The following is a 26,960-nucleotide window of genomic DNA, read 5'->3' as shown; positions in this document are numbered from 1 at the left end:
AAGAACCAAAACTCCATGCTAATTTCTGAATAACTATTTCTTTCAGTCAAAAAAAAAAATCAAATGTGTTTTCCATAAATATATTCTTTTACAAGAATGAAAAAATGAGACCTGCAGAAGAGAGAAAACACCACAGATTTTACTTCAAGTGGCAGAGCCTAGGATTAGTTTGTTTTTGTTTTTTTAAGTTTATTTGTCAATTTCAAAAACTCACCAGTGGAATAAAGAGCTTAATACAAGTATGCAAAAAGGAAGCCCCTGTGAGGTTTTCACCAGGATGAGATGGGATTAGCTCTGTAGTTCTTATAGTCTTCTTCACAGAAGAATGCAATTTCAGTTTCATTGGCTGGGAAAAAAAAAAAAAGAACTATAGAGAATGGAAAAGAAATTTTAATGTAAAACTAGATTTTAAACAAGTATGGTAATCCATATAACTTTGATTCAGTGCTTTAGATGCCTAACGGGAGAAAGATCAGTTATTTATTTGGTTTCACATTTCACAAAAATCAACAAGAAGTACAAGTAGTAGTTATAAGAGTCAAGAATTCAACCCATTTAAAAATAAAAAAAGGAAGAACTCCAAAATTAAAAACAAGAATTAACACAAGAGTCTGGTTTTCCGGAAATCGTAAAATTGCTCATTACAGTCTTCTTAACAGTCCCAGAAATAATAAACCTTTATTTTTTTTCCAGTTTGCTATTCAGTTACTGAAGGAGGAAGAAAAACTCTCTTTTTTTCCTCTGAAATTAGCCTGTAGGTATAATACTTTAATACTTAGAGGATCAGTAGAATATTTTACAGATCATTTTACATTCTCCCTCATGACCCATCAAAATATGTGTCTGAAGAAGTTAATTTTTGCCTGCTTATGATTAATTCATGAGGCTTCAACAATATGCAAAGTGAAAGACACAAATTGGCTTCCACCGCAATACCTTCAAATACCTCTAATTATTCACAGGGGATGTAGCACAGCTAAAGGACCCACAAAGGTTCAGAGCAGTCACAATTCTTTCAACCTAGCAGGTCAAGGACTCTGTCTTCTAAAACAATAAGTCAGCAACATTATTAATTCAGACTGGAGACAAATCTGATGGAAAGCCTTCCAATTATTAAACATGCAATTCTTTAAGGTGTTGCACCAACAAGTTTCACATTCGTTTTTTAAATTAAATCAGAAGTTAATACAGTCTGCTTAGCTTTTACAGAAAGAGCAAAAGGGCCTTCAGACTCTTGACAAGAAAACAGACAAGATTATTTGTAATGAATACTGATTGCTCAATTAACATATCCTTTAAAAACAGACAAGTAAAACTCTTCTAGCCAAATAAATAGGATAATAAGGAAGGATGCCAAAGATTACTACCAGTCACCTAGTTTACAACTCTCATATCTCATCATTAGAATTTATCACAGAAGAATGAAATTAAAGAGCTTAGCGTGACATTTCATTAAAAAAATGTTTTTGCTGGTTTTAAGAATATGAAATTACTAATTTCTCAATACTAAATTACCCGTGCTTATTACAGAAAACACAGAAATGTGGAAAGCAGAAAATAAATCACCCATAGTCTCAGAATCTCACTCCAGTCCTTGAACAGCTTCAAGATTAAATGAAGATTAATCTTGATGAAAATCAGATTACAAACTCTTGTCACAGTGAGTCTGGGTGTGGGGCATGAGACACAGCCAAAAAAAACCAGGAATCAATGAGAGCGAGTGTAAACAAAGGCACCCTGGACAAATAGTGAGTTAATGTACAGTTAATTTTTACAAGAAAATATCGTTTATAATGGAAAAGAATCTAAAAAAAAAATGTATGTATGTATATGTATAACTGAATTGCTTGGCTGTACACCTGAAACTAACATTGAAAACTGACTATTAAGAATTAAAAAGAAAAAAAAAAACCAAAAGAAAGTACATAGCATTTAAAAGAACGGCTAAGAGGCTCTACACTTGGAATCAGTAAAAACACTTTGAATCAGTAAAATGTTGAAAAGGGGGCTTCAAAAAATTCAATATTCAAAGAGAAGACATTTTGAGATCTGTCCTTTATATAAAAGCTCCTGAGGCTTCCTTTTTTGAAAGGAAACAACCCCAGAGGTAGACCTATATCATTTGCAAGTGATTCTAATATCCTCCTCCTAATGGAGAATGAGCAAAAGCACCCTGTTCTTAATAATCACAATGCAAGGTTTCATCCACGATGTGCTATTTACATACAGAACTTTACATAGCACTTTGCCCACACAGACTCCGCTCAATGAGCACTAACTGTAATTACAACGTTCACTTACTGCAGCTGACATTTATCTGCACCCTTTTTGAGAAACTAACACATCGTACAGCTCTTCTGTACAGCAATAATAGGTTTAGAATAAGCAGATGTAAAGGAAGAATTGACCGAGCATTTTTGTTTTGACATGTTAAGCTCTCTTGGGTCTAATGAACTTATGGATCAATCCATTATTTAAATGATACCTATAATACAGGCTCAAAATGAGATCATCTAAGGTAAAGATTTTATTTTCAGGTGAATGAATTTTTTTCTGGAAACCTAAACTGATAAGTGGGTTAAACTCACATGCTCCAGGTGGATAACATTTTTCACCCTTAACGAACTGGAGAACAACACACAAATGAAGAGTTAGTTGCTCAGAACATTTGAAAGTAAGACATAAAATGGCTTTTAAAGTTTAGCAATGTGGTCCTCACAGAAACAGAATATAATGTTTTGAAAAGCTATAAAACTCTGTTGAAAATGTTTGAGAGAATGATTTTGCGTACTTAGGCTGCAAATTTACTTGCCAATTAAAATGAAAACAAATTACGAAAGATTTTCAAGACCTCTACATAATCATCCTTTCTACCATTAGCCCTTAAATGCCTGCTTCCCAAATTCTATGTAAAATGGCTCCGGAAGAACCCCCAGGATGTCTACCGTGTGTGGGTCCCCTAAGGCACCTGATTTTAAATTAAATGTGCTGCAGGCAGCAGTGCACTGAGGTGCATAGTGCCCTGGTATGTGAATCTGAAATGAACGTGCAATCTCAAATCCAATAAATACACTGCCAGCTCATCCCTTTGTCTATCAAATGAAATCAGGGAAGACCCCTCCAAACCCATTTGTGGATCATTTTAATACTGACTTTCAAGTTTAATGAAATGAACACAAGCCAGGACATTCCGATGTTGGATATGAAATGAATAATTAAGAATTTTATAATGTTTCCACTATGACACACATAAACCCTGAATAGGAAAATTATAGTAATGACTTCAAATTGAAACATATTTTTTAAAAACAGATTTTAAATGTAAAATCTCAAAAAAAAAATGAAGTGTAATGTACTTAAACTCTTCAACCAATTTACTTCGATAAGCTCACCTATCAACAAGGATTGACTGTACAGTTTCCAAATCCCTAGCCCTGTACTAGTCGGCACCCAAGTGGTGTGAGCACAGCAACTGTCGTCTGAGGAAAGAGCCTGAAATGTGTGTACTGACTTCAGTACAGATAATTAATGATCAGGGCAGGCTGTCACAGGGTAGGCTGTAATGTGCTAATTGCAGGTTTTGGGAAAAAAAAAAAAAAAGGCAAGATGCGGTTTCTGTAGCAATTTGAGACCAAAACGACTAAGTTTCATCCTCTCTCCTGGACTATATCCCATCCCTGCAAGTGTCACAAAATCCTAATCTACAAATCGTTCAAAACCATACCCACAGCTGAGTTATATTTCTAACTTTTCACCCAAGGAGGTCAACAGTCCAACAAATACTTCCCAACCACTGTGCCTTTTAGCTCACAATGGCTTGAGCATCTGCTTTCAAGCTGGCAGTGATGATTTCAAACTATAGCTTGAGGAAAACAAACAGTCAAATGAATCTGACCTTTGACAGACCGGACACTGTGATTTCCACAGAGTGGATTTCCACAGTGAAGGTGTGTAAAAAGGGAAGAATCATGTCTGGGAGGTGCAACCTGACCCCCCCGCTCTGGGATCCTGGGACGACCACCTGGGTTAGCAGGTACCAGACAATCGCTGCTACGATGTTAACGTTAACAGCCGCCTTAACTCACTGTCAAAGGAGAGCAGGTATTCCCCGGGATGTTACTACCCAAAAAAGAAAGGGAAAGGGAACTAACCTTCAGGAAACACAACTCAAAGATGGTCCTGGTTTTTTAAAAAGTGGCAGCCAAGGAATCCTACAATATGACCTGTCCATCCAAGATCCTCAGGAGCTGCAGGACACAGAGACCAGGTTCTGGTTGTGGGGATGACAGCAGTGACACGCAAAATGAAAACCAACCACCAGAGTTTGGGAATTATTACAGGATCTGGCTTGATGTAAACTCTTCCCACAGATAAGCACTTATGGTTGGGCCCACTGTGTCTTGTTTTAAAATATTTCCTATAAAACACAACTGGCTTTAGAAGAGTTACTCTGCCCCAGTTTCTTTCCTAAACCAGAGAAGATTCAAAAGAACAGCAGCAGAATGTGGCAAAGTGAAAGAGAAAAAATATTACCCCCAAATTATTTAACATGCAAATGTATTACCTGGGGGAATCAGTCCATAAAACTACAATTGTTAAGAACAAGATAAAAATCTTCACATTATAAATAACAATTCTAGAGAAAGCCTTCTTCTTCCTTCCACAAAGTAAATCTTTTTACTTGTGTATTTTAGAACTAAGTCCCCAAGCAAAAACTTCCCCTGACGTCAGGCATAGAATATACAATTGAGATCTGCAATGCAGATAAAAGGCCAGAGAATTTCTCGGTGAGAAAAGAAATCTTCAAACAAGTTTGTTCGCCTAATTTCTCCCCTCACAGTCCTTCTTTCCCCTTTCATGATTTTTACAGAAAAGTCATAATGATACATTTGTTACAATGGCATTATTCCCATGGCAACTGGCTGTGATAGCAGAGTGACAGCTCTACAGCAAGATCAAGTGGTAAAAAGCGAGAGAGGGATGACTTCGAATTTTTCTCTTAAATCTCTTAAGAACCTAACGAGCACAGCACCAAGGGAGGGAAAATTCCCTAGAAAAATCATGCACCTCAAGTATCACTTTTACGACTCCTCTCCCACTTAGGATTTTTTTTGCTCTCCAGGGACCATCACCTCCTTCCCCATATATAATAACTGTGGCTTGTTCTCCAGGGTGTGGCAACTGCCCTCAGCAACAAAGGGGAACGTGCAGGAGAGATCAGCCCCCCAACAGGGCCTGAAGTCCCCCTTGACCAGGGCTGCGGGCTTGCCAGGGCAGGAGGGCTCTCTCGAAACTTGCGGGGAGCCCGTGAAAAGGATCGGATTCTGATCCAAGACTCACGACCTTAAAACAAGAATGACAGAACGAGAGACTTGATTCTCCACTTTCATAGGTGGTTCGTTACATCAGTCTGAAAGTAATGACAATGAAACTGACACCTTGATGTTTTAAAAAATTCAAAACATTTGCCAACTGTCTTCTCCAAAATGGTTTCCAAATAAACTAAGCATTTGTGAGAGCCCTGACATGCATTGCTCCAGATGCTTTCATATGCATTCTTTTACTCAACCCTAAGACAACCCTCTGAAACAGGTTTAATTGTTTCCGTTTTGTTTTACAGAAATCAAAATAGAAGTTCAGAGAGGCTAAAAATGGCTTCCAGAAGGTCACAGAGCAAGCAAAATGCAGAGCCTTCATTCAAAACAATTTTCTCCAAATTCAGTAGCTTATTCCCTAAAATTGGGTCCTTAATTTACAAGTAATACATGTAACTTGTAGAAAAAAGTTTAAATTACAAGAACAATTAGATAATAGAAGAAAGGAAAAAAATCAATTACCACCCAGAGAAACCATTTCTATAATTTTTGCGTATGATCTCTTCTCCAGATACATATATAGACACATACATATATACATTTTTAAATAATAATGGTATCCTGCAATAGTCTACTTCCATTCAATAAATAAAGCTTTAAATTAATGATTCTCAAATAGGGAAGATGAGAGAGAACCCCACCATCCCCCTGAAGGCATATCCCAACCTCAGGGGACCTACAGAGCAGTGGAAGCATATCCCTGTTGGCTTGGTAACAGATAGGACAGAGAGTTAAGAAGTTTGAGAAAGTCTTAGTGGTCAAATCGACCTGCAGAAAATTAGAGGTAATAATACACCGTCCCAACAGTAGTGCAAGAGAATATCCATTTCCTAGCCCTCCCTCGGATACTACCACTGTTCTCCACGACTGCTGATCTCATAATGACTGCTTGTCTGAGGTCACCGGTCAGCAGCAGAGTCAAGTTATGAACCCAAGCACTCTGACGCCAGCCTCTAATTCTTAACCACCAGAGTAGCAGACTACACAAATAGTATCTATTTTCATGGGCATTTCTCTCTTACTAATAAGGCTGAACTATTTTTCATATGTTAGCTATTTCTTCTACCAGTAGAATTTATTTATCTTTTTAATTCTAATTCTAAGAGCTTTTTATCAAGTCAGGCTAATAACTTTTTATTTGTCACATATACTGCAAATATTTTTTCATAGTTTACTGCTTCCCCTTTAACTCTCTTTATGTGATCAAGTCTATCCTTTCTCCCTGCTTTACAGTTTCTGCCTTCAAGGTCATGGTTAGAAAGCTCTTCTCATTTCCAAGATTATGAAACTACTTCATTGTACTTAAACACTTTTTTTTACATTATAACATGTACTCCATATGAATTTTATTTTGGAATAAAGACTGAGATAAGAACTTAAATTTTAGTTTCCCAAATGTTTTGGCAATGGGTCCAACATAATTTTCTGGCCAATCCACTCCTTTCCCCGCTTATTTGAGATGTCAAAATTTTATCATACTGTAAAAAAATTTTTAGTTGTTTTTTGGATTTTTCAGTCTTTTCTGTGGAGCTGTCAATTCCCACATCAATACCAGCCAATTATACTCAGAATAATTTTATGCTTAACAACAAGCAGTTGTTCAGTGTCACCTGCTATAGTAATATAATACCAACTGAAGAAGTAAATGCCAAATTAAAAATTGTTTTTTCAAATAAGAGTCATCGATCTTATGCATTCACAATATAGAAAGACATTAAATCTAGCCAATAATATAGACTTACAGACACAGAAATAGTATAGACTTAAAGACACAGAAAACTATGTAACGCTATTTAAAATCCTTTTTTTTTGCAATTTTCCCTCCAGTTTTATTGAGATATAGTTGACATACAGCAATGTACAAGTTTAAGGTGTATAATATAATGATCTGACTTAACATACATCATGAAATGTAAAATCCTATTTAAATTGGAAGATATTAAAAAAGAACTTACTTTAGCCACAATACATGCCATTTAAAAATGAATTCCTGATATGTGATTAAAATAACTCAATAAAACACCTGAAAAAAAAAAAAAAACTATGGACCTTTACGAACCGCAGCGTGCTCTTCAACCAGTGCATATAAAAAATTATAAAGTAAGTGTGATTTGTGCTGTTTCATTAGAGTCACTGACCACCAAAGTATGTCAGAGACATATGTATGCCTTCAGCTGCCCACACCTCTCTCAAAATCTTCATCCAACTGCCACATAGCCGTAAGTGTACATTTAAGTAGAATTAGAGTGACATCTAATGGTCACAAAATATGTCACACAGCATTTCTTTAAAATAAAACTACATGCATATTCCAGGTTGAAAGGCTGAATCAGGCAATTTTTCAACTGCCCACACTAGGCTCCTATTCGGGATTCCATGACTTGGTCAGCCCAGAGTGATTCGATGATTATCAGAAACCACGCTGCATGTTATACAAACAACCCCTCACTTCATTATTCCACATTAGTTCTACCAGGTCCATTTCTCTCATACTATCAGTTCAAATGATGCTGATAAGAGTAGGGAGGTTATTAAGTGAGTAATAACCTGTCAATCACTTACAATAACCCTCAGCAGAATTCTGAGCATACCTTCTGGAAAGAACGATTTGCATTCTGAACGTTTGGAGAGCAGATATCTACTGCCCTCAGTCAAATGATCGGAATGTACATCATTCTCGTCCTCCTCCTCTGAATAATTATCAGGTTGTGTAAAGAGCGCCAAGGGTAGCATTTACTTTGCAGGAATTTATCCAAATATAATCAGTCAGGCATCGCCACACAGCCTGGGAAAGCCAGTGCCCCCTCCAGCTCTCCGCGGCACACATGCTCTTTCTCACCGATTCCAGCGGCTTTCAGGGTGCTATCTTCCCTTAGCAGGAGTCTGTCATCGTCTTCCAAACTCAACACAAGTTCGTTCGTCTAGAGAGAGAGAAAATCTGCCCTTTATCAGTACTTCTATGTGTTTCATATTTGTTAAGTGTCCTCAAAGACACTGGATTGTGACTTTGGGTCACAGCTATAATCTCACTCACAGTTGGCTGCCATCACTGTAGGGAGAGAAGTGAACAGATACACAGTGAGCACCTACTGAGTGCACACACGGTGGAAAGCACGGGGTGGGGGGGCAGTGCTAGAGCACGGAGCTCTGGAGCGGAGATGGGTTAAAATTCAGGTTCCACCAATATCCAGCTGTGCATTCTCAGCAAATTACATAACCTCTCTTAGACTCAGTCTCCTCATCTGTTAAAAAAAAAAGGGGGGGGGGAGGGTGGATGCATCTTCTTACTACCCTGTGGTTAAGGATGAAATGACGGGGGTGAGGGTACAGCTCAGTGGTTAGAGTACATGCTCAGCATGCACAAGGTCCTGGGTTCAAGCCCCAGTACCTCTAGTAAAAGTAAAGAAATAAATAAACATAGTTACCACCCACTCCCAAAAAAAAACTAAAGAGGAAAAAAAAAACCCAAGGATGAAATGAGCGAAGCACATAAAACCCTGAATGCAGTGTCAGTCACACAGGAAGCGCTATGTTAGCTGTCACCGGTCTGTCATCATCATCATCTCCTCTTATCCTCACAATAATCCAGGAGGACTCTGAGAGATTAGGCTACAGGCCCAGAGCATGTGGCTAGTCAGCCAGAGCTGAGGGCCAAGCTCTGGTCAGCCTGACTTCTGGGAGAAGAAAGTTTGCGTCAACAGCTGAAAGTCCACTTATCTTAAGACTTCGCCTGACACTTGGTCCTGGTGTCATGTTAACTGTAACATCTCTCTGTGTGATGTAGGGTGGGGTGGGGGGATGGATAAGTTTGCTCTCCAATGTTCTTCACAAATCTAGTTAAACATCATAAACACAGGAGAAATCAAAAAAATAATAAAGAATGGTTAAGATTTTTAAAAAGCAATAAATAAATAAATTAATTAATTAATTAATAAAAACAGGAGAAAATTTGGGGTTGAAATCTGCCCCTAAACAGCACCAAGAAGTGAGCACTAGTTGGGCACACAGTACCACCTGTCAACCAGCATGCAGCTGTTTAGCAACGGGTTCTCTTTCTAGAACATGCCTGCGAGGGAGGCACAACAGAACGGCCTCTTAGCAGCCCCAGAGCAGCCCCAGAAGCCACGCTCCAAGTTTCACGACGCACTCACTAGAGAGCACAGGGGCTGGAACTCCAAAGCGCATGGATTAAAAGGGGGAAAAAAAAACTTTACTGAAAAAAAAAATCTGTATGTATATGCATGACTGGGACATTGTGCTGTACGCCAGAAACTGACACATTGTAACTGACTGTACTTCAATTAAAAAAAAATCATTTAAGAGTGAGTAATACATACTTGCAATACGAAATTCTCCAAGTACATATGGACAGAGTAAGAAATAAGTCTCCTCCCAACCCCATCCACCAGCTACCTAGTTCTTCCCCAGAGAATTTGTACCCTGTGTATCTTTCCAGAAATTGTCTCCATACGTGTGCATGTGGAGATGTGTGTGTAAACTTTTGCATACAGATAATGGCACAGAATAGGCTGTGTTCTAACGCCTTACTTTCTTCTCTTAAAAAATATACTTAAAATCATTCAAAATCAGTATAAGAGCTGCCTCATAATTTATCAAGGCTGCAGCATACCCCATTAAAGAGATACTCTCCTTCCCCTCAACACACTGATGAACATTTAGGTTGTTTCCGTATCTCTTGCTACCATAAACAATCCTGCAACAACTATCCCTGTACATATATCGTTTTGCATATGTCAAGTTTTATCTGTAAGATAAATTCCTAGACGTAGTAAGAACAATTTTTACTTTGACAGATATTGCCAACTTACTCTCCAAAGGAGTGGTACCCACTTACACCAATGCCACCCATCGCTGAGGGTCCCTGTTTCCCACACCCTCACCAACTCAGTCTTATCAAAACCTTTTGATCTCTGCCAATCTAGCAGATGTAGATTAAGTGCAGTCTTAATTTGTATTTATTTTATATTGAGCCAAGTTGTGAATATTTTCTTTTTTTAATAGACTTGTAGGATAATTTTTAAATGGAATTGTAGAATATCATTACATTCTAAGAAAATTAGGCCTTTTCGGTAATGTAAGGTAGAAAATTTTCTCCCAGTTTTCATTTCTTACCTCATTTTGCTAACTGTTATTTTTTTTTAAAGAAGGTGCTGAATGTCTGTTGAATAAGTAAATGAATAAAGTAAAAGGCCATGTATCAATCTTTTACGGCTTCTAGGTTTTCTGTCATATTTAGACATTTACTCTAAGATTACTTTTTAAATTCCATGTTTATTTCTAGTGTTTTTATTAATTTCATCTTTTAAACTTTTAATCACATGAGAATTTTAAATATGCAATGTATACAGAATAGTACAACGCTCCATGCACCCATCACAGGCTTGAACCACTTATCTACTCATGTTAATCTATTTCATCTCTATCCTCACCCATGGGTTTCATTTTCACATTTAAGTCATTAACCCAATGGGTATTTATTTTGGCATAAAGAAAAGGATATGGATTCAACTTAACTGTTTTCTAAATGTCTACCCAATTCCAATAACATTTATTGAGTTCTCTGTATTTTCTCCATAAATTTGAAATGCAGTATTTACTAAATTCCCATCTACAACTGGGTCTATTTTTGGACGTTAAACTTTATGCCACTGAACTAACAGTTTGTGACAGTACCCCATTGTTCTAATTACTATAGTTTTATAATATGTCAATATATGCCAGTGTTAGTCACTGTCATTTCTCTTCTTTTTCCTGACAATTCATTACTTATGTTTTGTATGTTAGTTTTATAATCAGCTTATTCAGCTTGTATATATATGTATATTATTAAAATTTTATTGGGGTGGTATTCAATTTGTTAATTAACTAAGAGAGAACTGACATCTTCATGCTGTTGCATCTTCCCATCCAAATACCCTAAGTATTTCCACTTAATACACTCATCTTGTATCTCCTCCTTTGCACGTTTTACCTTTTTGTTAAAATTGAGGTAGAATTTCACTTAAAGAAAATGTACAGATCTTAAGAAGAGTTCAGTTCAATGAGTCTGGACAACTGAATACCCTCACTGGCATTTTAAAATTTTCTTCTTAAAGATCCTGCATATTTCTTATAAAGTTTATTCCAGGGTATGACTTCTTCCTTTCATAAAATTTTGTGTTGTTGTTTTGTTTGGTGGGGAGGAGTAATTAGGTTTATTTATTATTTAATGGAGGTACTAGAGATTGAACCCAGGATGCCATGCATGCTAGGCACGCACTCTACCACCCTTTCACTGAGCTATACCCTTCCCCTCTTTCATAAACTATTAACAAGTATAGCTGTCTGGTTTCCAAACTCACAAAGTATAAGATAGAAATTAGGGGGTTTATTTCAAATCTTTTTGATAGGAATTATTCTTACTTTGCAAGTAGCCTACTGCTTACAATCCATGATAAACACACACACAAATACATATTCTTGATAAAAATAAATCATATTGTGGTAACTATTTGCACAGTACTATTGATTCATTCATTCAACAAACACTGAGCTCATCTAGCCCAAACAGGATGCACTGGTGGGAAGCTATCCAGGCAGCCTTTTTATTGTGGTGATGGCAAGAAACTTCTATGAATACCTGGTAATTTTAATTAAGAAAGTCTCTCAACCTAGAAAATTGGGAAAATGGGGCAGATGCCTTTTGTGAACAAGTTCATTAAGATACAGGAGTTACTGGAAGTCTAACATTACAGCCAGGTTGGAAAACTGACAGGTTGGGCCAGTGATGCTTACAGGCCCTGTGGATGAGGAAATGAATGCACACAGAGAAATGAGAAAAATGTCTGGTGATTGGAAAAGGCACAAATGAGAACATGAGAGTGAAATTTTTAAGTTTTAAAATTGTATCTGTAAAAATATATTGACCCTTTCCGTATAAAAATTAAAGAGGAAACTTGAATCATCTTCCCTGGGTTATAGAGAACCAGAACTGTTAAGGTTTAGATGAACGTTTATAAAGCCAGATTCCAGAAACATTTTAAGTGACTTAATTTGTTTGGGGAATCCCTCTTAAAGTAAATACATTATTCAACTGAAAAATAGGCCCTAATTTTACAACTCTAACATGCCAAGATGGAATTTATGTCTTAAATGTTAGAAACAATTCTAAGATATTTCCAACTATAGGAGGAAAATTTCTTGATTTTAAAAAAAAGTCATAATATTGATTACTTGAATATTATGAACTAGGTCTTCATTAGAATAAAGGAATAATTTTCTTATTATTACTTCTAGGAACCATGAGCATACAAACAAGCTCACTGATGTAAAAATGCAACCTTGGAGAATGACCACGTTTTCAAGGAGTATATTGTTTCACTTTACTTTATATATTTTAAATATTTTATGAAGTATTTTCCCCCTTCCGCAGTAAGACCAAGCTTCCTGCTCTCCACATTTTAGGGACAAGGTTGTAAACACTCCTGGCCTGGAGAAGAGAAAATGGATGGAGTCTGTGGCCAGATACAATTCTAGCATCCATACAAAGTACAGATTGCACACCACAGCTCCAGACACAAACACGAAATTTTAAAAGCATTTGACAATGGATATTGTCAAATGTATATACGTGATCTTTGGTATAAAAAAATAAAGTTCATAAATAAATACTTCATTCAAAAATTGTTATGGAAATGCTCCTGTGAATGAGGCACTGTGCCAGGCATTGGAGATGGGACACAGTCCCCTATCCTTGGGTAGTCTGTATGACAGAGTAAGATTACTGCTTTAATGAGAAGTCTAGTGCTCGCTTTGGCAGCACATAGACTAAAATTGGAACGGTGCAGAGAGAAGACTAGCATGGCCCCTGTGAAAGGATGACAAGCAAATTTGTGAAGCGTTCCATATTTTTTGCAAATGTTAGCCACTATATATAAAAATAGATTTAAAAATTTCCTCTGTTGAGCATATGGAACTATATTCAATATCCTGTAATAACTTCTATTGAAAAAGAATATGAAAATGAATATATGTATGTATATGCATGACTGGGACATTGTGCTTGTACACCAGAAATTGACATATTGTAACTGACTATACCTCAAAAAAAAAATCTATACAAAGTCACTGAGAGTCAAGAAAAAAGATCACTCTGACCTGTCTGTAGGAGAAGCAGACCTTTGTGGCCACAAATGTTGCTCTAAAAAAGTAAGAAAACAGAAATGCAAACATACTATAAACGTATCACTAAACAGTCCTCCTTGGGGCTGGCAACCTGACATGAGGGTGGCAGGCTATGTCCTCTGTGAAACTAGAAGGTCTGCTCCCAAGGGCCACAGTCTTGGCCCTTCTACACATACAGTCAAATCAGAAAAAGACAGATAATTTTTATCTGCTTTCGGTTCTCTTCTTCTGGTACAGAATTAAGAAAATCAAAGAAACTGGATTGCCAGATAATATGTGACTTCCTTCATATGTAACCTGAATTTATTTTACCAAGTTTTAAGCTTATTTTATGTTAAACATTTGCTTGCTATATTAACATGCATGCTTTTTTATAAATAAAGTTTTTTTAAAGAATCTACTATTAACAGGAATATGACTGAGAAGTTTTTTTTTTTCCCCCTATAATGGAAAAGTAAGGCTGCAGAAAGGGTACTTACAAAATAAAAAATGCTATTACAACGGAAAATATTTTAGAAGTGCATGTGTTCATTCACTGACTCACTAAGTCAACCAAAACTGATTACTTGCTACGTGCTGGGTACTGTAACTGTGAAACGTACCTTTGATTTATGTGCTTGATGAACAATCTTTAGTTTATCTGAAAGAAAAAAACAAGTTGTATTTTTACCAAAATTATTCTAAAACTTCACTTCATATTATTAAAGTGAGATGGGGGAGGGTGTCAGCTATAAAACTGAGAAATTTAAGTCCTTGGCTTATGATCAGGTTCACTTAAAAATCTAGTAGACAGTAAAATACCATTAGAACTAAAGATCACTTTATAAAGATATCTTAAAGCCTTGGTCTTTGACAGACACAACTGTATTTGTACCATAACCTGAAGTCAAATCAGCACATTTTCCCTTAGAAAGAAGACAAGTGAATCACATTACTCTGTCCTGTTTGTTGAAGTCACTAAATGCCAGAAATAACAAATAAAGCAAAAAAAAAAGTTTGCCTTAAATTAAGACAAACATTAACAAAATCAGTTCCAAAAAATCTACATTTAATCTCTCAGAATACATTCAGTGACAGGAGGTCAAGTGATCATACCAACAAATTGTTACCAATCTCAGAATTCAAACACTATCAAAAATCACTGGTAATCTGAGCAAAGCTGCTAATACCCAAAGAATACCAAGATCTGACTTCTGGTTTTCAAACACTGCACAGGCTCACACCATCTAATCTGCTTTATTCAATCCGCCTTCACTCCTTAATCTGTTTATCTTGAAGTCAGGCTACACTGTGCTTTTCCAATAAGTAATTTCTCTACATGAGGTATTTCTAACTCTGCAATAAGCAGCTCTTAATTATACAACAGACATAGCATTCAACAGGTTTAAATCCAAAAAGTTTCCAATTCTCCACTCAGTTTTATTTAACCGTTTAATGTATTATGATTACATGTATTATTATACCTGAATAAACTCCTAACCTTAAAGTCATTTCTATCAATCATGCTGTTTGATTCAACAAGGAATTTCAACAGTGAAATGAAAGGATCTATTTGAAAAAAAAAAAAAAGACCTTGATTTAACTACGTTCTAATAGCACAGAAGAACGGGGTTCCTATACCTTAAGAACCAGCACTATGAATCACCCATTATTTAAAATAATCGACTTTCAATTACCTATTGCAGTTTTTTAATACAAGGTTAGCCTAATCCTAGAAAGCTATGTATTGTCAAGAAATAAAAATAAACCTAACCTAAGTGAAAATGTACACATTTACAGTGTAAATATGCCACAATTGCTAAAAATAAGCTTACAATGTACACAAGAAAACAAATAAATGTGACTCCTGAATTATCTGTTATACTGATTTACCTATTACACTCTTTTTCTCGCTATAGATATCACTTTGTTACTAGAGGCAAGTTAGAGAAGCCAATAGTAGTTTTTTTTTAAAAAAAAAAAAACAAAAGGACCTTACTTAAAGTCAAAACAATCAACCTGCAAAACTGTAGTTTGACCTTAACTAAATGTTAATCATGTTCAATATATTTTGATAGTAAGTCTTTTTTTGGGGGGGGGTAATTATGTTTATTTATTTCTTTATTTTTAGAGATGTTGGGGATTCAACCCAGGGCCTTATGCACGCTAAGCATGTGCTCTACCACTTGAGCTATACCCTCCCCCTGATAATAAGTCTTTAAATTAGAAATAACTTTGCTCTAATAGGATCTGTAATCTCACAATAAGAAGGCCACATTTCTTTAGCAGAAAAAGAAATGCTTTGAACATAAATTTTCACCAGATTTTTCTCTCCCAAAGAAACTGGTAAGACTTAGGAAGAGGGTAAGGAAGGAGAAGTGACAAGCTAGCAAATGGTGTTGTCTTAATGTTACTTTCTTTGTTAAATCATCTCTTTCACTTGTTTTTCACTCCTTAAAAAAACAATCTTTATTATTAGGAGAAACCACCTCCATAGGTAATGCAAATTCCTTGAGGAAAGCAATCTCACAAAAATAAAAATGAGATCTTCTGTTTGTGGAGTATTTAATGTGCTCACACATGCACTGTTTAATCTAATCTCACCCAGCCTTATAACACAAACAGGATTAGCCATCCCACACTGCACAGCAACCAACATCACTGCACACATGCACAATGCCAGGGCAATAAGGATTTAAAAATAAGACAACATCCCCTGTGCTTTGTGACACTGTCCAGTCAGGGAAAATCAACAATAGATGTAGATGCCGATTACATAGGGGACAAGGCTCTGAGAAATCTCAGACTCCTGGCGGTCTGGCAGAGAGAGCTGGGCCTTTGTCCAAGGGCATAGAGATGGCAAATAACAAAAATGAAATCTGACTTGGTGCCCTTATCCCTACCCAAAACCCTGAGTGTTTCAGTCCCACAGAGCGTGCAGTGATACTGCGGGACAATGGCAGTGAGACAGTTAACACTTCAGCGTTTCTTGTCAAACACAAAGCTGCAGGTTGTTAAAGAGCCAGATGCAGACAGAGTCACTTGAAATCTATTAGAACCACGGTGGTTGTCTAATTTCTTCACAGATAAACGTATTCGTTTTCCCTGCCAATTCCTCTGAACAGGACAGAAATGCTAGGACAAAAGGGTGTCAAGGAGGAGGAGTACTGTAAGACGCACATTACCTACCACCATGACAATTAGCAGGCAGGCAGTCTGATGATTTCATGATCTAAAAGTTATCTTTCAAAATAACTTACACGAAACAAAAGTGTGAATACACATGCACCATGCAATAGGGGGACCGTATGAAGCTGTGTTAATCTGGAGGCACCTGTAGGCTGACCCAAGTTTAAAGCTATATTTCAAGGCAGGCTACTTTGAAGGCCATGAAAGCCAGAATTGAGAAGTTTCCTATTTATTTAATCACACTTTTTATTCCTTTCTCGCATTCAATATTTAGTATGTAAATTCTTTAAGTCCAATAAATCAAAGTACTTTCCACTCAGTGCCTTTAACTTCTGCTTGACTCCCCCTTATGACCTCAGAATTAGTCTCTGGATATTAAAATGCAGACACACGGTGAAGACTGTGATTTCAAAGTATTTTAGGTCATAAGTTGCTCTTCCAAATGGCAGTAGAATGAAAAGCCACTCCAAAAAAAAGATCTAAGGTAATAAAAAATTTATGCTTTAAAATGTCTGCATCAATTAACAGAAATATTTATTAGGTGCATCGTAATTCTCAAGAGAAGCCTCACATTCAAAGCTTGATGAGTGTCACCACGTGGGAAGTTAATAACTGTACCATCTTTATAATGAATAATGAAACCCAGCTTCCTGCCTTATTATTACTACATTTTGAAATCAATAATTGTAACATATAAAATTGCTTTATTACATGCTCATGATATAGCCATTTAAAATGTTAAATCTCTTCTTTTAATTCCTAGTCTCTAATCATTTCTCCTTTTCTGATTATCTGACAAAGAAATTTTTTCAGAGATAGTTTGCCAAACATGCTAATCCCCAGCAACAGGCCACTTCCCTACAAGATTACAATTTAACGATACAGTAGAATTCCTATTTCTAAATAAACTTCCATATTGGTTTTCATTTACAGATAGTAAACTCATTTTTGAAAACCAAATTTAAATTCATATCAAAATAAAATTAATGTAAAATTATATTAATATATGTTTTAATAAAACAAGAAAAACTAGTTACCATATTTGTAATTTCTGAATGGTGGTGGCAGGCTGGTCCTTAAAGGGATATCTGTAAGAGGAAGATTATTTTTATTATAAAATATTCAAATCGACAGTGAACTGGCATTTTATTATATAACAGCATCGACATACACTTGAAATAAATAGTATACATGTCTGAGATATTATTATATAGTTGATATTCAGTTAGCATATGACTCTGAGAACCTCTTGAGGGTTTTTAGCCAGTAGAGGAAACCAATGATCTAGAAAATCTTACTAGTCTTACCAAAATTCAGATAACCTAGCATATAACTAATTCGGTGAAGGAAACAAATAGTAAAATTCTTTATAAAACAGTGTTCCAAATGCTAGTAGTAGTTTTGATTAATAATTAATTAAATTACAACCCCTAAAGAGGGTGATTAATATATACATATCAAAATTACATATGCATATGCCCTTTGACATAGCAATTCCACGTGGAGAATTTATCAAGATATACTTTGCACACTCTCGTGTGTGTATGTATGAAATGACATACGTACAAAGGTACTAACTGTAGCACTGTTTGCAACAGCAAATACCTGGAAATATCCAAATGTCCTTCAATGGGGATATTTGCTAAATAAATTATAATATACCCAAACAATTAAACATACTTTTCAACTGGAAGACAACCAAAAAAGGAAGTGGAGGAAGCTCTTGACTAATACAAGATCTACATCAAAAGTAAAGAAGGCATAAAGAACAACATCATTTTTTGTTAAGCCATTTTTTGAGTAAAAAGGGTGAAAAATAAGAACATATGTTTGTTGGGGGAAGAGGGTATAGCTGGGCACGTACTTAGCATGCATGAGGTCCTGGGTTCAATCCCCCATACCTCCATTAAAATAAGTAAGTAAATAAATAAACCTAATTACCTCCCCCCAAAACAAGAAAAAAACCACCAACAAAAGCAAATAAAAAATAAATACAATTTTAAAATATATTAAAAATTAAAAATAAAAAAAGAATATATGTTTGCATTTGCCTGCATTTCCATGGGAAGGGGTATGGTGCACTGGTCAGATCGAGAACAGAAGTGGGAAGGAGACTTTTCATGGTATTCCTTTTTACACTTTGATCTTAAAACACATTCATCTTAAGATGAATGTGTTATCTACTAAAGAAAGCTTTAAAAACCCACATATCTGAATTAGGAAAAACTATGTAAGTACATTTGCCTTTTAGAGATCAAATACACACCAAAATTAAAATATAATTTATTCATTTTTGATACAAGCATTTAAACTATCAATCACCAGGTATCCCAGGCACAGGGTAAGAAGTCACCTAGACAAGTCCCCACTCCTAAGCGTGCACACTCCTGTGAATCCTGTAACAGAGGTGTGTTCACAGCCAGGGCTCCGGTCTCACCTGCCGTGCTTTAGAATCACCCAGCCCTGCATCAGGAGATCAGACTCACAGCAGGCTGATGGCAGGCATGCTTAAACACAAAACGAAAATCTGCTGAGACGATTCTCAGACAAATTCACAGGAGGCCAACCAGATAACAGGAGTGAGTGAGGCCAGGCAAACAGGAGGGGACCGTGAGGCATGAGCAAACAGCTCATTAGAAGGGGCTGCAGCCAGTCCCTTATAATTGGCGGCCTAAAGATTTAACAGAAATGCTAAAAGTCAGGGGGTTTTAGGTGAATTTTTCAGACTTTTAAAATACTGTACATACAAACAAACAAAACATAAATACAAAACAGAAACAGATTCATAGACATAGAATACAAACTTGTGGTTGCCGAGAGGGCAGGGGGTGGGAAGGGACAGACTGGGATTTCAAAATTGTAGAATAGATAAACAAGATTATACTGGATAGCACAGGGAAATATACACAAGATCTTATGGTAGCTCACAGCGAAAAAAACGTGACAATGCATATATATACGTTCATGTATAACTGAAAAAAGTGTGCTCTACACTGGAATTTGACACAACATTGTAAAATTATTATAAGTCAATAATAAAGGTTAAAAAAAAAGTGGTATGAATTGGACCAGAAAAAAAAAAATACGGTAGGCCAATTTGCAGCAACATGGGTGAACTTGGAGATTGTCATTCTAAGCGAAGTGAGCCAGAAAGAGTAAGAAAAATACCATATGATATCACTCATACGTGGAATCTTAAAAAAAAAAGACACAAATTAACTTATTTACAAAACAGAAACAGACTCACAGACACAGAAAACAAACTTACAGTTATGGGGGGAAGGAGGTGGGAAGGGATAAATTCGGAGTTTAGGATCTGCAGATACTAACTGCTATATATAACATAGATAATACAAGTTTCTTCTGTATAGCATAGGGAAATATATGCATGTCTTGTAGTAAACTGTAATAAAAAATATGAAAATGAATATATGTATGTGTATGCATGAGTGAAGCATTACTCTGTACACCAGAGACTGACACAACATTGTGAACTGACTATACTTCAATTAAAAAAAAAACTAGACCTTCAAAAAAGAAAATAAAATAACATAAAACAAAATAAAATAAAACCTGTTGGCCAAAGGCAACCTGTACGGAGTCCAGCTTCGCCTGCTTGACCCCCACCTGAAACCTCTGCCTTGGGCTTACCAGAGCACAAACCTTCACTTTATCCTGTTTGTTTCTCACTCCCTTTCGAATTATAGGCCAAAGAAATCTTGATTAAACATCAGAAAGGAGAGTTAAATCATTTAATTTATTGCCACTATATTTCCTGAACTAGACAATGAAACCCCCTGAAGAAAGGGGTGAGGTACAGAACAGATGGCTCCATGAAACTGCTCTCGTTCAGAGATGTCTACAGTCGAAGAAACCAAATCACTGTCTTATGTTCAGTCAAGACTTCTGGGAGGAGAGACGATGACAGAGACCAACAGGAGCCCCTTTCTCCTTCTTTCCTTAGGTCTCAGCTCATGTCACCTCCACAAAGAGGCCTCCTCTGACAGCCCTGCTATAAAAGAGGGATCTCCTCTCACAGCTTTCCTTTCATAACATTTTTTACAACTGTAGTTCTGTCTGTTTACTTATGTTGGTCTCTCTTCCCTACTAATTCATAAATTCCCTGAGATTAAGATACAATGGCCAGTCTTCCCCAAACCTAGGACAGTTCCTGGCACATTACAGGTTAATGAGTACTGGCTCCAGAGGATACTATTTCCTTCATCATGTTGCCGATACCTAAGAGTGCCGGGCACATGGCGGGTGCTCAGAAATATACATGTGTGCATATTATTTAATCATTTAATCCCTTTAATCAGCCAATAAGAACACTGAAGTACCAAGAAAGCAATTGGTCAGCCCACAGCATCACGAGCCAGGACTAGAATCCAGCCACCCACTACCTCCCTGACTCCCATCTGCTGCACCAAGAAGGGGAGGACTAAACCTGGTATCTTCAGCGGTGGCAAAAGAAAAGAAAGATTAGACATTAAACATATTATGATGAGACAAGAGCCTTAGTGGAAATAACTATAAAAATGCTTGAAGAGGAAGAGAAAAAGAACACTTCCTTATGGAAAAGGTCGTTTCCCATTTGCACCACTACAGGTAAGGCTATGAGTATTCGTACGTGGACACACACTTTCATTTCCCTACAAGTGGAATGGCGGAACTGAATGGTAGGTGTATGTTCAACTTGTTAAGAAATTGCCAAATCATCTTCCAAAGTGGTACATTTTTAACCCTTTTTAACATTCCCACTAGCAGCCTATAAGAGTTCTAGTTCTTCCACATCCTAGCCAAAAACTTGGTTTTTAATCTCTAAAACTTTTTAGTTTTAGTCATTTTAGTGGGTATATCATGCTCTCTTTTAACTTGCATTTCACCAAAGACTGGTGATGAATTTCACAGAAGGTACTTCTTGGCCATCTATATATTTTCCTTTATGAAATGTGTGCTCAAATCATTTGCCCACTTTTAATTGGGTTGCATGTCTTATTACTGAGTGGTAAGTTCGGTTCTTTTTTAGTCATTATTACTCTAGATACAAATCCCTTGTTGGATATTGGTTTTACAAATATTTTCTCCAAGTCTGTGGCTTGCCTTTTCATTTCCTTAACAGTATATTTTAAAAAGCAGAAGTTAGGGGAGGGTATAGCTCAGTGCTTAGCATGCACTAGGTCCTAGGTTCAATCCCCAGTACTTCCATCAAATACATACATACATATATAATTGCCTCCCCCTAAAAAACATGAAAATTTTAAAAAAAGCAAAAGTTTTTCATTTCAATGATGCTCAACTAATTTTTTCCTTTATTCTATATTCTTACTGATTTTCTTTATGCTTGTTCCATCAATTATTGAGAGAGGAATATTGAAATCTCCCATAATAACTGCAATTTTATCAAACAGATAAATCATATAGATCCTTGCAGTTCTATAGTTTTGATTTCATGTATTTTGAGGCTGTGTTGTTAGGTGCATAAACATTTAGGATCATTATGTTCTCTTGACTAATTGATGCCTTATCATGATAAAATAGAATCTTTATCCCTTATAATAGTCTTTATTCTGAAATTTACTTTATCTGATAGTAACACAGTTGCTCCAGTTTTCTTTAGGTTAGTATTACCGCAGTATAACTTTTTCCATCCTTTTACCTTTAACTGATCTTTATATACAAGAAAGTACATTTTGTAGGCAACTTACAACTGAGACTTCCTGTTATATGTCTGCCTTTTAGTTGGCGTGTTAGACCACTTACAGATGATGTGAATATTGATATGGTTCAGTTTATACCCACCACTTTGCTATTTGCTTTTTTGTCTGTCTGTCTATTCCTTATTTCCTCTTATAGCTTCTTTTAAATTGACTGACAGTTTTTTATGATTCTACTCTTTCCCCCTTTTGTTGGCTTATCAACTGTAACTTTGTGTGTGTGTGTGTGTGTGTGTGTGTGTGTGTGTGTGTGTATGTGTTTGCTTCAAGGTTTGTAGTAAGTATCTTTAACTTACCAGTTTACCTCCAAGTGATACTATTACACTTCACATGTAGCAAAAGAATTTTATATTAGTATGCTTCCATTTCTCCCCTCTTGGCTTTTGTGCTATTGCTGCCATATATTTTCCATGAACTCCACAACACATTGTTGTTTTTCTTTAAATGGTCAAATATCTTTTTTAAAATAGTTTTAAAATAAGGAAAAAAAGAATTTTCTGTTTACCTATGTTTACCATTTCTAGGACTAATTTCTTTGTGTGCATACAGATTTCCACCTGGTATTATTTTCCTTCTATTAGAAGAAGATCCTTAAGTATTTCTTAGAGTTCAGGTCTTCCAGGGGTAGACTCTATCTGCTTTTGTAAGTCTGACAAGTCTTTAGTATGCCTTCATTTCCAAAAGATGGGAATAGATTCCTAGGTTGACTTTTTCCCCCAATATTTGAAAGATGCTGCTCCACTGTCTTCTGGCATGCACTGATTCCGATGAGAAGTTTGTGGTCACTTTCGTCTTTATTCCTTTTATGTAATGTGGCCTTTTTTCTCTGGCTGTTTTTGAGAGTTCCTCTTTGATACCATGATATAGCAATTTGATTTTGATATGCCTTGGTGTAGCTTTCTTCATGTTTCATTTCCTTGCAGTTGTTGAACTACTTGGATATGTGGACTTACAGTTTTCATCACATTTGTAAAATTTCAATCATTCTCTCTCCAAGTAGGACTTCCCTCCCCCGTCCCAGCTCCTCTTTTCACAGCCTCCAATTACATGCATATTTGGCTACTAGAAGTTGCCCCATACCTCCCTGCTGCTCTATTTATTTTTCTTTTCCTCTTTGCATTTTACTTTGGATAGTTATTGTTGCTATGTATTCAAGTTTATTAATCTTTTCTTCTGCCCCATCTGATCTACATGTTAATGCTATCCAGTGCACATCTATCTCAGACATTGTTTTTCATGTGTAGTTCAGTCTACATCGTTTTTTCGTATCTTCCATCTGTAACATGCTCAATCTTTTCTCTGCCTTCTTGAACATTTGCAAGGTAGTCATAATAATGGTTTTAATTGTCCTTGTCTACTAATTCTATCATCTGTTGCATTTCTAGGGTGGTTTCAATTGATTGATTTCTCTCCTAATTATGTTTTATATTTTTCTTGCTTCTTTGCATGACTGGTAAGTTCTGATCTGATACAGGACATTGTGAATTTTATCTTGTTGAGTGCTGAATATTTTTGTATTCCTATAAACATCCCAAGCTTTGTTCCGGAACACAGTCAGGTTACTTGGAAACATCCTTTTGAGTTTTGCTTTTGAGCTTGTTAGGTGAGAGCAGAGCAGATTTTAGTCTAGAGTTAATTTTTCCCTACTACTACAGCAATACCTTTCTAGACACTCCACCCAAAACCTATTATGTTTTCCACCCTGGCTGGTGTGAATACAAACTGTTCCCAGCTGTGTGTGAGCTCTGAGTATTCTGCCCTCTGCTACCTTCAGGAGGTTCTTTATCTGGCTTCCAGTACTTTCCTTATATATATGTGTTGATCATATTCAACTGAATATTCGTGCTCTGTAAATCTTCAGAGCTCTCTCTCTGTACAGCTCTCTCCATTCCAATACTCTGCCCTGTGAACTCTCCAGACCCCACTCCAGACTGCCAGTTCTGACTCATAAACTCATGGAATTCTCCAGCCTCTGCCTGGATTCCCCCACCCTGCTCGGTGGCCTACGCACTCTATCCAGCAGTAAGATGGCACAATCATGGTGATCACCTTGTTTGTTTCCCCCATCCCATCTTATGCTGCCTAATGTCCAATATCCGAGAACCACTGTTTTCTATATTTTGCAGTTTTCAGTTGTTTCAAGCAGAAGAGTAAGTTTAGTCCCTTTACTCCACCTCTGCTGAAAACAAATCTGTGACAGATCTGTTATATTCTAGAAATTATTTCCCACTTTGTACCAAGTTTTCCTTTCATTTTATGTTTTCCCACCTTTGAACTTAACTTTGGAACCTAATGAACTCTTACAGAATTCAAGATTGCAGAATTCTGCAAAAACTTTCATTATTGGAAAGTTCACAAGAAGGTAACCAGTAACTACTCATTTATTCAGGCCACCCCCCCCATAAAAGGCATCCATAGAAAAATTAATTATGAGAAAAATAAGGCAACATAATAAGTATACTGCTGGCAATTAGGATGTCACAAAGGAGTCTGAAAAGTTAAAACACATGTTTCCACATAAAAATCAATAAGGTCTCTGGAAAATTATTAAAGTATCAATGGACAATAAAATAATTCTTTACCTCAAAGTAGAGGTTTTAAAAGTAGAAGTGGTACAATCTGTAATGTATTATTAAATGCTAGAACTACATTTAAAGACTCTTAGGAAAGCACAAACACCTAGGGGGGAAAAACAAACTGACTAACCAATGACTAATCTGTACATGGGAGAATACCAGAGTTAACATTAACCAGAACATAGTGCCAAGATTTTAACCTGATGAGGGGTTCTATCAGATATTAGTAAGATAATAAGATTTCAAGATTAAGCTATATTAACATGCTCTTTTACTTTACTTATAAAATAATCTAAACATAAAAAGTATGGAGGAGAGGAAAAAAATTCATTTAACCCACTAACCAAATGTAACAAATGTTAACATACTGCCATAACTACTGCAGATCCTTTACTATTTTTTTGTTAAAGGAAACAATATGGATACAGTTGAGACATTCTTCCTATTTTTCCCTAGTCCCATTACCTCCCCCATCCCAGAGGTAACCGCTAACTATCCTTAAGTTAGCACAACTTCTTCACTGTTAAACTTTCATTCTGTTAAGTCATAGCCACAGAAAATATTATTATTTTGTGTTTTACATTCATAGAGTATTTAAACTAAATAATCTACAGTACACTTTGTAGTATCAAAAAGAGAGCATCACTTCAACACTGTATTAAAGGAATGGTCCCTTTGTGATAAAGTGATAATGTGCCATGACTTTGCAACTACAAAATTATCCTAGTGCTTGCTAAAAAGGAGGGGCACCAGGGGAGTGCTTCTTTACAGAAGAGTGTCAGCTAATAAATACAGAAGGAGTCACAGAGTAAGAAAAAGTCCCAGGTTTTGCAATCACCAGTGATTCAGGTAGGCAACATCAACAGATACTGAAACTACTGGAAACAACATATGTATGTGATCTCAATGTTTGTAACCCCACACACTACATGTTAGTTAGAAAGATACTTTTACATTAGCGAAAAATCTGGTAGACAGCCCCGTAACCAAATGACTTAAATATGTATCACTTGAGCCTCTGGGTTGGTGAATACACGCAGATGCCAGGGGGAATGGCGCACTCCAAGAGGGCAGGGACTCGAGGGTACAGCTCAGTGGTAGGGTGGGTGCTTAGCATGCACAAGGTCCTGGGTTCAATCCCAGTATCTCCATTAAAAAAAAAAGAAAAAAAAGATAAAAAACAAACAAGTGACTATGATAAAAAAAAAAAAACAGTTATAAAGGCAAGATGGCATCTAAAGCAACCCCAAAAGGTCATTCATCACAGTGACCAATTCTCTCAAACATAATTCTAGCTTCCAGTGTTCAAAACACTGGAGCAAGAGAAACTACAACCAAAGATTCTTTTGACACTGAGTGAATCTATTTATTTCAGAGATCCTACTTAAGCAAACAAGGCAGTAGAGAAGAATAAAGAGCCAACTTAATGCAGTTTTAAGAGTACCTGCTGCAGTTAAACTGCTTGGGTTGAACTGCACCTTTGCCTTGTACCAGCCAAGTTTCTTAAGATTCTGTTCCTTAGTTTTTTCACCTGTAGAGAGGGGATGACAGCTCCTCATTTAAAAGGATGCTGTGAGGATGAAAAGAGATCATCTAAAGTTCTTAGCACAGTATCTGATACACAGTAATGTTTGCTATTATTATTATTAGTTCAAAAATTCCTCAGTAATAAGCTACTGGGTCTCTGCTATGTGCACAATTCATAAAAAGTAAATTGGAATTTTCCTTCATTCACCAACCATGCAGAGTTCCACAGGACTTCAAATCAGATGACAAAGATAGACACAGAACACACAACTCAAAAAAGTCTGTACCCAAAAAGGTCACCTTTTAATCAGGGGAACGACTTCCCATATGACAACAGAAACAAGTAGTGGTCATATTGTTACTAACAGGTGAAAGATTCAAGTAGGCTAGGCTAAGCTAAGCATCTAGCTAAG

General features: G+C 36.4%; 1 protein-coding gene, 1 long non-coding RNA gene and 1 other non-coding gene across 10 annotated transcripts in view; 2 read left to right on the top strand and 1 right to left on the bottom strand.

Moving 5' to 3' along the window:
• The window catches only part of C5H2orf76 (chromosome 5 C2orf76 homolog), a 70,623-nt gene that overhangs the window by 6,212 nt on the left and 37,451 nt on the right, over nt 1–26,960 (bottom strand). For 5 of the 8 annotated variants that reach the window (XR_012072495.1, XR_012072497.1, XR_012072496.1 and 2 more), the window contains exons 3-6: nt 17,765–17,815; nt 14,162–14,199; nt 8,215–8,296; nt 215–346 (exon numbers count right to left, since the gene is read on the bottom strand). Coding sequence is in view for 2 of the 8 variants with exons in the window: in XM_072960840.1 (XP_072816941.1) it covers nt 270–346; nt 8,215–8,296; nt 14,162–14,199; nt 17,765–17,815 (248 nt within the window). In the remaining 6 variants the exon portion in view is untranslated. Of the gene's footprint in view, nt 1–164; nt 347–4,151; nt 4,248–8,214; nt 8,297–14,161; nt 14,200–17,764; nt 17,816–26,960 lie in introns of those variants that run through there. The other 3 variants (XM_072960840.1, XM_072960839.1, XR_012072500.1) reach the window with 2 other exon arrangements.
• LOC140696330 (uncharacterized) lies at nt 3,720–5,525 on the top strand. The gene is made up of 2 exons (XR_012072502.1): nt 3,720–4,033; nt 5,172–5,525. It is a non-coding gene; the product is annotated as an uncharacterized lncRNA (long non-coding RNA).
• LOC116280737 (U6 spliceosomal RNA) lies at nt 13,179–13,287 on the top strand. The gene has a single exon (XR_004190221.1). It is a non-coding gene; the product is annotated as a U6 spliceosomal RNA (small nuclear RNA).

The sequence above is a fragment of the Vicugna pacos genome, chromosome 5 (assembly GCF_048564905.1).
Source record: "Vicugna pacos chromosome 5, VicPac4, whole genome shotgun sequence".
NCBI lineage: Eukaryota > Metazoa > Chordata > Mammalia > Artiodactyla > Camelidae > Vicugna > Vicugna pacos.
The sequence above is the reverse complement of the archived record's forward strand: the minus strand, read 5'-3'. Positions and strand labels throughout refer to the sequence as shown.